General features: G+C 39.6%; 1 protein-coding gene across 1 annotated transcript in view; it reads right to left on the bottom strand.

Annotated features, from left to right (window-relative positions):
• csmd2 (CUB and Sushi multiple domains 2) overlaps positions 1–14,862 on the bottom strand; it is a 362,365-nt gene that overhangs the window by 93,051 nt on the left and 254,452 nt on the right. The window contains exons 25-27 of the mRNA XM_053612473.1: positions 12,101–12,227; positions 3,071–3,273; positions 724–915 (exon numbers count right to left, since the gene is read on the bottom strand). Coding sequence (XP_053468448.1) covers positions 724–915; positions 3,071–3,273; positions 12,101–12,227 — 522 coding nt within the window. The remainder of the gene's footprint in view (positions 1–723; positions 916–3,070; positions 3,274–12,100; positions 12,228–14,862) is intronic.

Below are 14,862 nucleotides of genomic sequence, written 5' to 3'. Positions count from 1 at the left end.
TTGGCCTCTTGTAGAGTTTAAACTCTACAGGAATCAAGCCTTACTCAAACATTTACATTTTTTGCTATAACTCATTGACGGATACATTGTGTTCTTTTGACACATCTTTGGAACAAAACTCACAATTGACTGTTCCATCCTACTCATCCCATTCTTATTTATCTTGAATTATTTCTCATTTTATATCCCTGTACATTTTATTCAGTTCATTTTAGAACATTTATTCTTATTAGATAAACTTGGTCAGTGCAACCTTAAAATTATCTATTTGAGATTCAATCTATTTTTATTTTCTTTGCTAAAACAAAAACTTCTGTATTGAGCCAGAAGACAGAGGATTCTAATGTCTGACATCTGGTGCCGAGTTTTCACATATAACCTTAGAAACGCCCCAGGATTTGTTTGTGGTGCAGCTCAGCTTTCATGCAAACTCAATGTGGCTTTAATTGAACAAAGCAGCTAATTACATGCTCTTAATTGCTGTTGTTATTTACCGTCATTTTCGAAAGAACTTACAATTCACAGAAGCCAACAAGCTTTGCCAAATATTTATTTTTCAGGTATGGTACTATCTGATAGTCTCTAATTAACCTTTTTGAAGTGTAATTATTGACGGAGAGTGAAAACAAAATTGAAACATTTTTCCAAATATCAATTTAATGAAAACAACCGCAGCATTCCTGAGCAAATAGTTTTTATCTGTGTAGTGCAGAAAGTGGTTACCTGAGCAGGTGGGTGGTTCAGGTTGCCAGAAGAAACGGTTGTTGATCTCAGTGCAGGTGATCTTATTGGCTCCCTGTAGAACATAACCAGGATCACACTGGAACAGCACATAGTCCCCTGGCACTTTACTGTCCCCACTGCGTGTGCCATTAGTAGGAAACCCAGGGTCGTTACAGGATGTAGCTGTGGACACTACAAAAGAAACAGACTCATTAATCCTCCCATGCCATTTACTACTTAGCAATTGATTTCTCAATAATCCAGGCTGTGTTTTAATTTTATAGCAATACAAACATAGATAAAGGAAATCTTTATGCTGCATTAACCACTATAGTTAACTACTTTCATGCATCAATGCTCAGGCATATTAGAATGTTAAGAATCACTCATTAGCCATGTACGTCTATGGAGGATTAGATAGCAAAATGCTGAAAATTTACCGGATATTTAAAGTGAATGCAAACAAATTGTCATCATTTATAAATGATTTTCAAGAGGTTGGACACATGTAAAATCCCATTTTCATTTATGATCATTGGGGGGAAAAAAATAACAACATTTTTTTTAAACACAAAAGATACTGATCATTGTTGACCTGCACAAGTCGGGTAATGGATATAAAATAATACAAAAACAGTTAAATACCATTAAGAATAACTTATATAGTCTGAAGTTACAACAGAATATACATTAATAATAAATTATTAAGGCAGGACTAGTCCCAGTGCACCACAAATCTGATCTTTGAAGAAAGAAAGAAAGAAAGAAAGAAAGAAAGAAAAGGGTATTGGATCAGCATCACAAGAATACAGTTTGTTGCTGTCATTTCTGGAGCATCATAGCCTTGCAAAGCAGGCAGATTAACCTCATGTTGAATTTTGTAAATCTTCAGCCTGGCAGCACACAGCACAAATCAGTTCCAGTCGGAAGAGTCTTATCCATACTCTTATTCTCCACATACGTGCCTCATGCTAATTCAAGTTTAGATGCTAAAAGGGACAGGGGATTTTTGGGAAAAAAAAAACCAAAGCAAAACGAAACAAAAAAACCACACACACACACACACACACACACACACACACACACACACAAAGAGATGCAGCCTTTTCTCCTTTCTGTGAACACCGAGACATGCCTGTTTTTTGTTTTTTTTATGCAGTACTTAATATGAATTGAGAAAATGTCAGAAGAGTTTGGATAATCAGGGTAGGAAAACTGGTTGCCTCACATACATTTAGTTTAATTGCAGACAAGATGCTAACTCAGCTGGACTGGCCTACAGTACATTCTCTGTTAGAAAGTCAGAAAAGCAGCCTCTGATTATTGTCTGTGAAATTTGTGATGTTTGTGCTTACATTTACATTGATAACTAGGAGATTTTGTTAGCTGGGTGAGTTCACTTCTTGTCCAAACTAGCATCAGACTTCTCTTTTAGAGGATGATGCAGGATACACGTGCAAAATCTACAATCTGTTATTGGCATTGTAGAACGCAATTGAACAGGTGTGGTGTGAAAATTAACAGATGGAAATCCACTGAAGGGGCACAATGTTGTCACTCAAATCCTTTCACGCCAGTTGTGTTAGCTGAAACCAATCAGATTGCAATCTCCTCCAGACTACGTGCAGATTGAGACTGCTTTATTTCCAGCTGTTCCTGCAGAGCTCCTTACCGCTGGATACGAGAATGCCTGATTAGATAACTCTGTTCCTCCAGGGCCTCTTTTACATAGTCTAGAATGTTTTGATATTCAAATACAAGCATTTTTTGAAGTATAAAAATTTTCTCATGAGACATTATTCTAGACATTTTGAGGCAAGACATATTGAGAGATATCTTGCAGCAGTGTCTTAATACAAAAAATAAAAATGTGAAAAATAAATATGGTATGCATGTCAACTAAAAATATTAAACAAAATGTAAAATATATTAAAAATATAAATATAAAATATATGTAAAATAACATACTGTAATTATATAATATAAATAATATTTTTTCCTTTCCACATGTATTTTTCAAGTATGATATTTCATGTTTTTAAAGATAGGTATTAGATAAATAATTGGAATAATAACACTTTATTGAAGAAAATCCAAATTCTCCATGATTAAAAAAAAAACAAAAAACAAAACAAAACAATACTATTATTAATAACAATGTAACAGTAAATATGATCAGTATATAACATATATATGAGAATAAAGAAACAAACAAATAAACAAACAAGTAAATAAATAAAAAGGGATTGACTGGATGGATGGATGGATGGATGGATTGATTGATTGATTGATTGACTGACTGTCTTATCGATGTGGTGGGCATTTTGTTACTTCAAACAAAACACACCTGAGAACTGCAGAGCAAAGCCTTGCTTGCTGGTGAAAAAGTCAGTAGTGAACTGCAGGCTGATGGAGTTGAAGGTGCTATGGAGGTCCAGAGGCAGTGTGGAGCCGCTTAACTCTTTGAGAAGTACACCACCATCCTGAGGCCCATCCCAGATCCGCAACACATCATGCACCTCCTCCGTGTGGAAAACCAGAAAGTGCAGCCTGAACACACACACACCCACACATACACCAACACGTACGCACGTACAAACAGAAAAAGATATGAGACAGTTACTGAAATGCGCAACTATCATCTATCAGCAGCTAAAGTGTGATTGCGCTGACAGAATGGGGATTGCATCCTTGTTGAAATGACTATGTACACAGATTTAGTTCTCTGCAAAGACGCTTTCGGAACCTGCTTTCCTGGATGTTTTATTGCTACACAGATGATGGTACATAGATGATAACGCCAGCTATGGAACAGCTGGACTCTGAAAGTGACACTTGATCCACTAGGTAAATAGAAAGAGAGAGATTGATGCAGAGGCTGAAGAGAGGTTTCAGTGACAGATGGCAAATGCAAACACAAGGCTGAAATAAATAAAGTGTTGCCAGTGCACAGGAGTCAGAGGAGGCAGCTGCTGCTGGTGATGAACCTCAGGTGTAAAGAAAGAGAAAGAGGGAGAGAGAGAGAGGCGAAGAAATTTATAATTGAGGCATGTGATTGGAACACAGACCCACATGAAATTTGAGTCAGGTATTTGTGCTAACTGGAGAGTACACAAAGTGTAAGAATATGTAAATTATTAGTAATGTATAGATGGGTGACCCATATAGATAGTGGGTGACTGGTGTTTTACACATGGATCACTTCAGTTAATGAGAAGGGACTGCTTTGCTACAATGTAATGCTCAGTGTCATTATCGCTGAATGCACGGGTAACTGAAAATCTGACCACCACTGTGTGAAAGTGCGCATTCAGTGTTGTAGATATAAAAACCTATAAGGAAAAAGCTGAACATGGCAGAAGAGCTACACCCTACAGTATGGTTAAGCGTTTTGTGGACACCTGACCATTACACCCATATGTGCTTATTGAACATCCCATTCCAGACTATTCCCCCTTTGCTGTTATGATAACCTCCATTCTTCTGGGAAGGATTTCCACAAGATTCAGTTTATCTCAAAAGTACTCAGTCAGGTTGAGGTCAAGGCTAGGTGAAGACCACTCGAGTTCTTCCACTTGAACCATGGCAAACCATGTCTTCATGGACCTCACTTTGTTCGCAGGATCACTGTCATGCTGGAACAGGTTTGAGCCGATTAGTTCCAGTGAAGGGAAATTGTAATGCCACAGCATACAAAGACATTCTAGACAATTGTGTGCTTCCAACTTTGTGACAAAAGTTTGGGGAAGAACCACATATGCGTGTGATGGTCAGGTGTCCACAAACATTTGGTCATATAGTGTATGAATATTATAATCATAGATTGATATCAGTAATAGTATCTCTCTTGCATAATAAAAACAGATTTTAGTGGTGGTGTAAAAACTAATGACTAATCTGTATGATATTTTCTTAAAACAAGACTGCTCTCAGTATTCTTTTTATTCATTTACTACTGCACTTTCTTTTTCCTACAGCTTTCAATGGCCCGGTGGGAGAAGTGAATGTAGGGTGCTGTGGTGGCCACATGTATGCTGCTTATCAGCTTTGAATAAAATGGGACCAATATTTTTGTGTGTTTGTGTTTGTGTCTGAGACAGAGAGATAAAAAAGGACAGAGAGAGAGAGAAAGAGAGAGAGAGCAAGAGAGCGAGAGAGCGAACAACTGATAAAAGAACCTGCTTAAACAAGTCGGTATGAAAGGAAAAAACTACCTTCTGCTTCATCTCCACTGAGCCCAAAACAGTTCCCTTGCTATTGCATTTGACTTTTCTACATTTTTTAGACAAAAAAAAAAAAATGTGATCGACACTGACAAGAAAGTTGTTCTACCAACTAACAAAAAGCCCAGTATACTTGAGAACTTATTCAGTATCACATTTTTAAAATTGTGCAACGAGGTGTGACTTCGCTTCCAAGTGTTTTCCTGTGTTTAAGAAATTAAATAACTTTTAATTAAATAAGAGCTGCCAGAAGAAGCAATTCAGAAAAAAATATCTAACACTATAATGGAGATGAAGAGCTGCAGCAAATGAATACAAACAACACAGCCACATTGTTTTGCTAGAACTTGACACAAAGGAATTACTGAGTTTAAGTGTGCCCCTAATACTAGTGCTGTGCAAAGGTCTCAATTCTTTAACACTATTGCAACTGGTGTCTTTTTTTTAGTGATTTAGGGCATTGTCAAACCTGTAGATCTGTGCGTTGTTCTGAAACAGGAACTTAAATTGTTATGTTGCATTTTCACCTTGGCTCTATTTGCTTTCACAAGGAAACATTTCAAGGCATACCTAAATGTGTTTATGCATGTGTGCGAAAAGTGTCCTCTCATTGGTCAGAGTGCGCCTGTTTATACTCCAGGGTTCCACCGATAGCGGTCATCCATCAAGATGGACAGACAGCAGCTTCATGAGCTTATTGTGGCTTTCTTTTTAGCTGTAGTTATAATCATTTATTTAATGTATAAGATCCACAGAGCGATTAAAGCCCATCTCTTTGAGATGCTCACTAAACACTTTGTAAGCCTCAATGTTTTCATGCCTTTCTAAAAGTTGTTCAGAAATATGTTCATTAGACCAAATTTCAATGAAGCCATTAACAAAGCAAACTCACTTTTTAGGTAACAGTTTCCAACATGCATTGCTATACAGGTTGGTTTGTTGTCTGTTGGGTCGGATTGCTTTATCAACACAAGCGAACCATTCCAGAGTTCGATTGCAATCATGTCGAGACCACCTTTTTCAGCTGGTCTCAGACTGATTGTTTTGGTGCGGATTCGAGTGTGATTGCCATGTTCATATATGTCTAAGCTAACTAAACCATGGTAGAAAACACACCAGGTTCCGAAACAAAGCTCCAACCAAGCCAGGTGTGAAAACACCCTTAGAGAGAAGATGCTGCCATGAAGAGTAGAGCATCAGGAGGAGGACAAAAAAATGTCCTTCTCCCCAGGTGCAAAATTAGCCAACACAGTGTGACTAGTGTGTTATTGATAGTCATTTCAATATATTTTGCTGACAGATTAGTTGGTTATAAAGACCAGCATGTGAGCTGAATGAGCACATCTGAGCTCCTGGGCCCACTTTAGCCACATGACCCAATCTGTAACCTCATCAGGATCTCACAGCTCAGCCCTCTACTAAGAGATCCCATGAGACCTAGCAGAGCAGATATTTACTTAGAGACCTCCATCACAGTGCATGCGTCTTCTGTGTGTGTGTGTGTGTGTTACAATTCAGCATGTACTTTCCCCACTTAACTCTGATGTACATCTAGGCATTTGTTGCACAACCCATAAGACAACAACAAGATGCAAGTGCATTCAAGTACAAAAAACTTTGGAAAGCACGGCGAGACAGAATGAATGAAAGATGACATGAAGCTCCATTTCTTCTAGCAGTAAGCATTAAGTCCTTGTGTGGAAACACTCTGCCCATCTCGCCAGCGGTCACGTTTATCAGCAGATCAGGCACATACAGCTCATCTCTGGTGAGATTCAGACAGCCTGAATCTCATCTCTGCTGTCTAACCCTGTGGGTCTGTGCTCAGAGAGACAGCAGACAAAACAGCTGTGCTGACACACATCCTGATACCAGTGCTCTGAGGACGCGAGAACAGGCAAGAGAAGGGGAGAGTGTGATAAATAAAAGTAGATTAGAAGAGAAGAGAATAGGAGAGGAAAGAACAGAACCAAAAAAGTAAGAAGAGAAAAGAAGAAAAAAAATAAAAGATAAAAGGAGAGAGAAAACACAAAGAGAAGACAAGAGAAAAAGAGAGAAAATGAGAAATAAGAAAATACAAAAAGGAGAGAAGAGAAAAGAAGAGAAGAGACAGGAAGAAAAGAGAAAAAGAGTGGAGAACAGAGAAGAGAAAATGAGAGAAAATTAGAAAGAAGACTATGCAAAAAAAGGAGAGAAGATAAGTGAACAGAAGAGAAGAAAATACAAAAAAAGGAGAGAAGAGAATAGGAGGAGATGAGAGAGAACAAAAGAAAAAGAGAGAAGATAATTGAAAAGAGAAGAACATGTATAAAGGAGAAAAGAAAAAGAGAAGAGAACAGAAAATAAGAGAAAAAGGAGGGAGGAAAGCAGAGAAGAAAATATAAAAAGGCCAGAAGATAACGAAGAGAATCAAGAATAGAAGATAAGAGAAGAAGAAGAAGAAGAAGAAGAAGAAGAAGAAGAAGAGGAAGAAGAAGAAAAAGAAGAAAAAGAAGAGGACTGAAGGTAACAGAAGAGGACAGAAAAGAACAGAAGAGAACAGAAGGTGAATGAGATTTGCTTCACAACTGCTGATGAGCCTCTGGATCCTCTGAGCTCTGACTTGGGCGTGCAAAGCCAGTTTCGGTACAGCGGCTTTACCAACTTTGTAATCCTACACGCCTGAGACACACTAGAGCTCAGCCTTGTGTGATAGATACTGTCAGTCAGAAGTGGCTCTTGGAAGTAATTATCACCTTTGTGAAACACAGTTGGATCAAGGGTGGAGATGAGCCTGTGATGAGAAGATGAAAGAGGGATGAAAGGTGTTCTTCTCCTCCCATAAGCCTTGGAGTGTGTTGCATCCTCTTAGTGTAACACACTGTCCTAATCCTACCACTAAATACACACAACACCTCCTTATTCATGCTCTTACTCCTTCACCAACTTCACAATACTAAAGGGACATGTCCATTTCTGTGCATTACAAGAAAAAAGGTCCCTGCTGTAACGTTGTCTTTTTATATCATAGTTACTTCCCAGTGCTGTCATCTCTGTACTGCTGAGCCAAGTCCTGCCCTTCTCTGTGTGCCGTGTCTGTTACTGCCCCTCTCTTGCTCACATACACCTCAGTGCTGTCTTATTAGAGGCCTTACATTAGTGTTTGAGCTGTCCCATTCCTAATGCGTTGCAAATGATCTTGAATAATTGATCGTGCAAGATGGGATCAGAAGAACGTATGCATACCTTACAGTAAGGAAATTAGATATTCATGTAACCACATATACACCCAAACACACACATGCATAAACACAAAGGCCACTAATGCATTTTTTCTGTTAAGAAAAAGTCATATACTATATGGCCGAATGTCTGTGGACATCTGCCCATCAAACCCATATGTGGTTATTCCCCAAACTGTTCCCACAAAGATGGAAGCACACAGTTGTATAGGGTGTCTTTGTATGCTGCAGCATTACAGTTTCCCTTCAATGGAACTAAGAGACCCTAACTGTTCCAGCATGACAATGCCCCTGCACACAAAGCCAGGTCCATGAAGACATGGCTTGCCAAGGTTGTTGTGGAAGAACTTGAGTGGTCTTCACCTAGCCCTGACCATAACCCCACTGAACACCTATGGAAGGAACTGGAATTCTGACTGTGCCCCAGTCCTCCTTGCCCAACATCAATGCCTGACACTCCAAAATCTAGTGGAAAGTCTTTCCAGAAGAGTAGAGGTACAGCAAAGGGGGGATTCAATCTGGAATGGGGTGTTCAAAATGCACACATGGTCGTGATGGTCAGGTGTCCACAAATTTATGGCAATATATTAATCCATCCATCCATCAATTTTCCATACTGTTTATCCTACACAGGGTCACGGGGAGCCTGGGCGCTATCCCAAGGAACTTGTGGCACAAGGCAGGGGACACCCTGGACAGGGTGCCAACCCATTGCAGGGCACACAACCATTCACACGATTCGGAAAATTTGGAAATGCCAATCAGCCTGCAACGTGTCTTTGGACTGGGGGAGGAAACCAGAGTACCCAGGGGAAACCCCCAAATCATGGGGAGAACATACAAACTCCACGCACACAGGGAGGAAGCAGGATTTGAACCCCAAACCCTGGAGGTTCGAGGCAAACATGCCAACAACTAAGCCACCATGTCCTCCATATATTAATCCATTCAGAGATATGAATGCAGATAAGGGGTTATCTGCAGCTCAGAAAGAAGGTGAGAAAAAGGGGGGAAGAGAGGGAGAGGAAAATAATGTCCTTCTTTCCTGTTAATTAGTCAATGTTAATCACCCTACAGTATGGAGTGAAACTCCTTCAAACAAAAATGCCAAACAACAAAAACAAATCCGTCTGTAAATGCAGCCATAATCTTTTCTTTGTCTTTTCAACTCACACTGCACACAACAGAATTCATATTGAAAGCTTTCTCACTATATACTGTATTAGACTATCAGATTATTATAAGCATGTGTAACAATAGTATACTATTAAATATAATCGATTAGTTCGATGAAACACGCTTAGTGCTTGAAAAAATGCATGTGTTCAAAACCAGTGTTTATAAAACTTCAGTGGACTTTTAATTCCACTACTACAGTGTGCAATTGCCTTGTATTTAACCACACATAAAACAAAAACAAAGACATGAGAGAGACAAAACCGGCTGTGTTATAAAGATAACAGCTAAGGGCTTGTGGCCTTTTTTGGTTTTGTTAAGAGTGCAAACAAAATAGGCTTTAAAAAGTTGTGATCAGCTGCTAGGAAGAAAAAAAAAACAAAAAACAGTGTCTGTCTTTCGAGTACTCATGCTGTGAAAATGACCAAAACACATATTTCTATACAGATTCTACCAGCAAATAAATAACATTGAGGTTTTTTTTTTTGGTTTTTTTTTTTACGGTTAAGCGAACATGGTGCAACGAAAGGCTAAAAGACTGCTGGAAATTCTGATTTGATCACTTTTCTTTTGGTGCTTTATTTATTTATTTATTTATTTATTTATTTATTTATTTTACAGTTCTTTGCAATCAAATCCAGTAAATGGTTAACAGTCAACATTGACTCAATTAGGTTAAATATACATATAAAACATGCATGCTGTTTATGAAAAGTGGTCTATTACTTAATTTGTTAATTTCCTTAATGACAATATTAGTGTTCTTTTTTTTTTCCTTTTCTTTCCTACAGTAGCCATGGGTGTTCTAGAGCTTCAGCAACCAGAATATCTCATTAGTAGTAGTAATAATAATAATAATAAAATTAAGCCAATTTAAGAAAACATTAATACTGTATGTTTTACCAAAACAACATGCGAGGACTATGTCGGGTAAATGAGGAGGCAGGTCAACATAGCAATAAGTACAGTCAGTCTGTTTAAAGATGTCTTAAACCTTTTTAATTTAGTGCTTCACTCATGATTTGATCAGGTTTTTCGATAGTTACACACCATAATGAAATGGTCATAAGCCTTATCACTACAGTTTGTAATACCAGCTGTCAAAGTGTCCATGATGCTCCTATAGTGTCACAATTTGACCATGTAAAGGGTTACCACACATATACACTAAAAACACATATATGGTTGTTTCTAATATCTTTATTACACATATTTGTTCCTGACTGCAACTCCTGAAGCACTCAGGTAGTTAAGTTAAAGAATGGCAAGTGAGATGGGTTTCTGGAGTATTTATCTCTCCTATGTCACACTATAAAAAAAAAAAACAGAGGGACTTGGGTCTTATTTAGAAGCATGAAAAACGTAAGCTATTTTTTTTTATCAGCAAGTGTTTCAAAACAGACAGAACAAACATAACCTGGAAGATTCAGTGTTTCTTTAGTCTGTCTACAACATTCATAAAAAGTACAAACCTGTAATCACTAGGGAAAGGGATGACTACAATAAAAAAAAACAGGGTGCTTAAGACTTTTGCACAGTTCTGTGGGATTTCCCTGTGCCTGAAATAGATCAATGTGTGTGAGCCTGCAGGGGAAAAAAACCCCAAAAAACTTCTAATACAATGCAGTAAATCTAAATTCATTTAAGCACTTTGTTTTGTTCTGCTTACACATTATTGTACATCTATGATAACAAGATATTGATCTTGTTCTGGAGATGCTACTTCATCCGTATCTAGTCACAACAAAGTGCCTGGTGTTTCACGTCATCTAAAACCCATGAGAAATGACTGCTGCTACATAACAAGAAGAGAGGAAATCCAAGGTGAGGTAACCTTCATCATTTTGTTTGTCACCTTCGATTTTTCTTCCAGTTTAGCGCCACATTTAACAAGCATCTGGACAAAGTACAAGGTATTCTTATTGATATGCCAATGTTACTGCTGTTTTAAAGAGTAGAAACAAAAAAAACAATAACAACAACGTGAGATGATTAACCCCCACCTACCTTCCTTTATGGCAGTAATTTGCTGACAAATAAAAATACAGTAGAGCTGCCTGGCTCTTTGGGATAACCTTCATCACCTTTAAGTTAAGTCTGAAGTATGCAGTCTGACTCAGAATAGAATAAAAATGAGTACTGCAGCAGGAAGGAGTCTGGGAGCAGTCCAGAGTGCAGCTGAACAGACTTCCCTGACAGAGGGAAGCGTCTGATAAACAGCACTGTTAGAGGCACGTTTCAATTAGATAGTGCCTGGCGCTGAGATTTCATGCAGAATTACACTGGCAAAACAAGCAGCAATTAAAGAGAGCGCATGTTCATTCATTAGCAGCGATTTACAGGGGAAGGGGAGAGGCCAATGTGTAGGACTGCCAAAACACTAATGCCCTCCTAACACCCCCCAGCCCTGATGACTTAGATAGCAGCCCAGAACAATATTGGCACACACACACACACACACACATACACACACATACACATACACACACAGACGGCAACCATACTGAAAGCCATCATGGTTTGAGCTTATGCATAAATCTCAGAATATCAGGCAAGCCAGCGGTGACACACTGAGACAGCTGAGACTTGTGCCAGAAAATTCCCACTGAGCTTGTTAAAGAGTTAATGGTTTGGAATTCAAGGTCAGATAAGAGATGAGAGGTAGGAACCATGAACAGCTGATAATGATGTCAAAAGGAATGGATGAGGTAATGACAGGATAGGAAATAAGCGACAGGTGGAGTGTGTGATACAGACCCAATGGTGCTTCCAGGTGGAGCCTCAATGGTCCACACACAGTGCAGATTGTGCTCATAGGGCGCTGGGTAACCTGGAGACAGGATGCGACCTGCAGGCTCGTCCTTGATCGACCCACCACACTCAGCTAAACATGGAAAAAACAAACACACACACACACACACACGAGTTATCTCCAGATTCTTATTAAGTACAAGTACAACATCATGTACATTATATTTCAACAACTGACTGAGTGTACATAGTAATTATTCAGTGGGGTGGGTTCCCTTTGGAATCATGCTCCTGTTAAATTTGTCCTTGCTTGTTGTTTAAGCAGCTAGATATACTGCCAACTACAAGGTTTATATTAATGTGCTCATTCTAATTCATTATCATTCCTATGGGGACTGGTATGGTGGACGCTCCACATGAAAAAAAGGGCTGGGAAGAGAATGACTGTCTGTTGCTGTTATAAGTGACTAGCTTGTTCATGGATGTTCCAAAATATTAAACATAACTCTAAATGGAAAAGTTGTCTGATGAGTTATTGATCCATCCATCCATTTTCCATATAGCTTATCCTACACAGGATGATGGGGTAGCCTGGAGTCTATCCCAAAAAACTTGGGGCACAAGGCAGGGGACACCCTGGACAGGGTGCCAACTCATCACTGGGCACAATCACACACACACATACACACACACGTACACACACTTGGGGCAATTTAGAGATGCCAACCAGACTACAACGCATGCCTTTGTACTGGGGGAGGAAACCAGAGTACCTGGAGGAAATCCCCAAAGCACTGGGAGAAAATGCAAACTCTGCACACACAGGGTGGAGGTGGGATTCAAGGCTCCAACCCCAGAGGTATGAGACAAATGTGCTAGCCACTAAGACACCTTGCCCTATTATTCTTTAATCCTAATAAAAAAAATTTTTAAAAATGTTGTAGTATTAGGGGGGTTTAAGATTGCAATTTTTGCAAGATTTCAATTTTGTTTCAGATTGTATGTAAACTGAATTCCTAAACAGAACCATTTTCAAGAAGCTACCAGGCATGCTTAGTCCTATACATAACAGTAGACAAGAACAAAATCCTTTTGCACTTCAGCATCCAGGGAGTTAAAATAAAACTGTCTGTAATTTGATAATGTGGGTTTTTGAGATCAGAGAGGAAAGAGTGTTGCAGCCACAGGCAGAACCCAGTGCAGGAAACTCCACATATCTCTCTGAGGGAATGCGACATAGTGTACTGTATATGATGCACTGTCATGTGGCCAAGGCCAGTATAACTTCCTGCTTTACAATAATACATTCCACATGGAGCTGAGCTTTATGAGCGATAGGCGGAATGGTGCAATCGTATATCAAGGCCAGCATTGAGACATCCCTGGGGAGGGCACATTTCCTTTGGCTAATATCACTGATAGGGTTTCAGTAATATCTCCAGTGCCAGGCCAAGCAATCCATCTTGTGGGAGGAATGGTAGTGGTGTCATACCACAAGGCACAAATCACTAGTTTGTCAGCAGGTAAGGGCTAGCAGGCACCATAGCTAGAGTTTCATGCACCAGGAAGCAGTGAGCTGCTCACAGCCCACATCTGACCCACCCTGAGGTGACACAGATCAAATATGTGCTTCCTTATAGTGTACATCCATGTAGACGCAGACGGTGGGAGGCAGGAATACACATGAATCCTGATTAATTTGTTCATGCATTTGTTAGTGAACTGAGGTGACTCAATAACCTACACAACAACTTTAGCTTAGCAGAACGTTTTCTGAACCTTTAACAGAGGTGTAAGGGGCATAATACCATGCCAATATCTGTATCTCTGTAGTGTTTCAGATATCAGATATGTATTTGCATGTAAATCCAAAGTGGGTGTGGCCTAAACCTGAAAGGTTTTTCTGCCGTTTTTTAATTAAATTTTTTATTATTAAATATTAAACCTACCACTACGCCCTTGACAACACTAGAAAACATAAACAAAAGTCTGGGTAACCCTGTTCCCTATGAATGGGAATGAAACTTGCGTGAGCTTCACGCTTTGCGAAGCGCCCTCGCGTGTTACCAGTATCTGAAATATGTGTAAAATCATGCCTATTTATAGGATTGCTGAGGTCAGGTGACATGGCATATCACGTGTCACGTGACTATAAAACGGCGCCTGTAAACCACATCATCAGCTGCAGACGCAATTTACAGGCATACCCCAGTATGACAAAGCTATGCAAGATCTCGTTCTCTTCTCAGGGAACAGGGTTACATGTGTAATACAGACGTTTCCTTTCAAATGGAGCTCACTGTTGCATGAGCTTCATGCTGTGGGAATGAGTATACCCACTCCATCATACTGAGGGTACAGCCTGTCACAAAGGCTCCATCAATAGGGGCGTGGCTGGCCGAAATGGTGGCCACATAGACCCTAATAGTAGAAGGAGCCAACCTTGCAAAAAACGTTCCTGTAAGAACTCCAGGCTGTAGCCATTACACAGTTTACTGGGTCTCATTGACATTCCTAACTTTTAACATGAAGAATCCGGCCTAGGATATAGGGAGGCTTTGGCTAATCCAGGACAAAGTCAAGGCAGCAAGGAACAACAGAGATGTTAGGGCCATCCAAGAGAGCTACTTTTAGGGTCAGGACTCTAAGGGCTCAAATGGGGTGCCTGACAGACCTTCCCGGACCACAGAAGGTCCCAGGATGGTATGCGTGTCTGAAGATGGGCTTCAACCATCTGACACCACGCATAAACCTAAAAGTTAGAGGAT

The sequence above is a fragment of the Ictalurus furcatus genome, chromosome 24 (assembly GCF_023375685.1).
Source record: "Ictalurus furcatus strain D&B chromosome 24, Billie_1.0, whole genome shotgun sequence".
Classification (NCBI taxonomy): domain Eukaryota; kingdom Metazoa; phylum Chordata; class Actinopteri; order Siluriformes; family Ictaluridae; genus Ictalurus; species Ictalurus furcatus.
The sequence above is the reverse complement of the archived record's forward strand: the minus strand, read 5'-3'. Positions and strand labels throughout refer to the sequence as shown.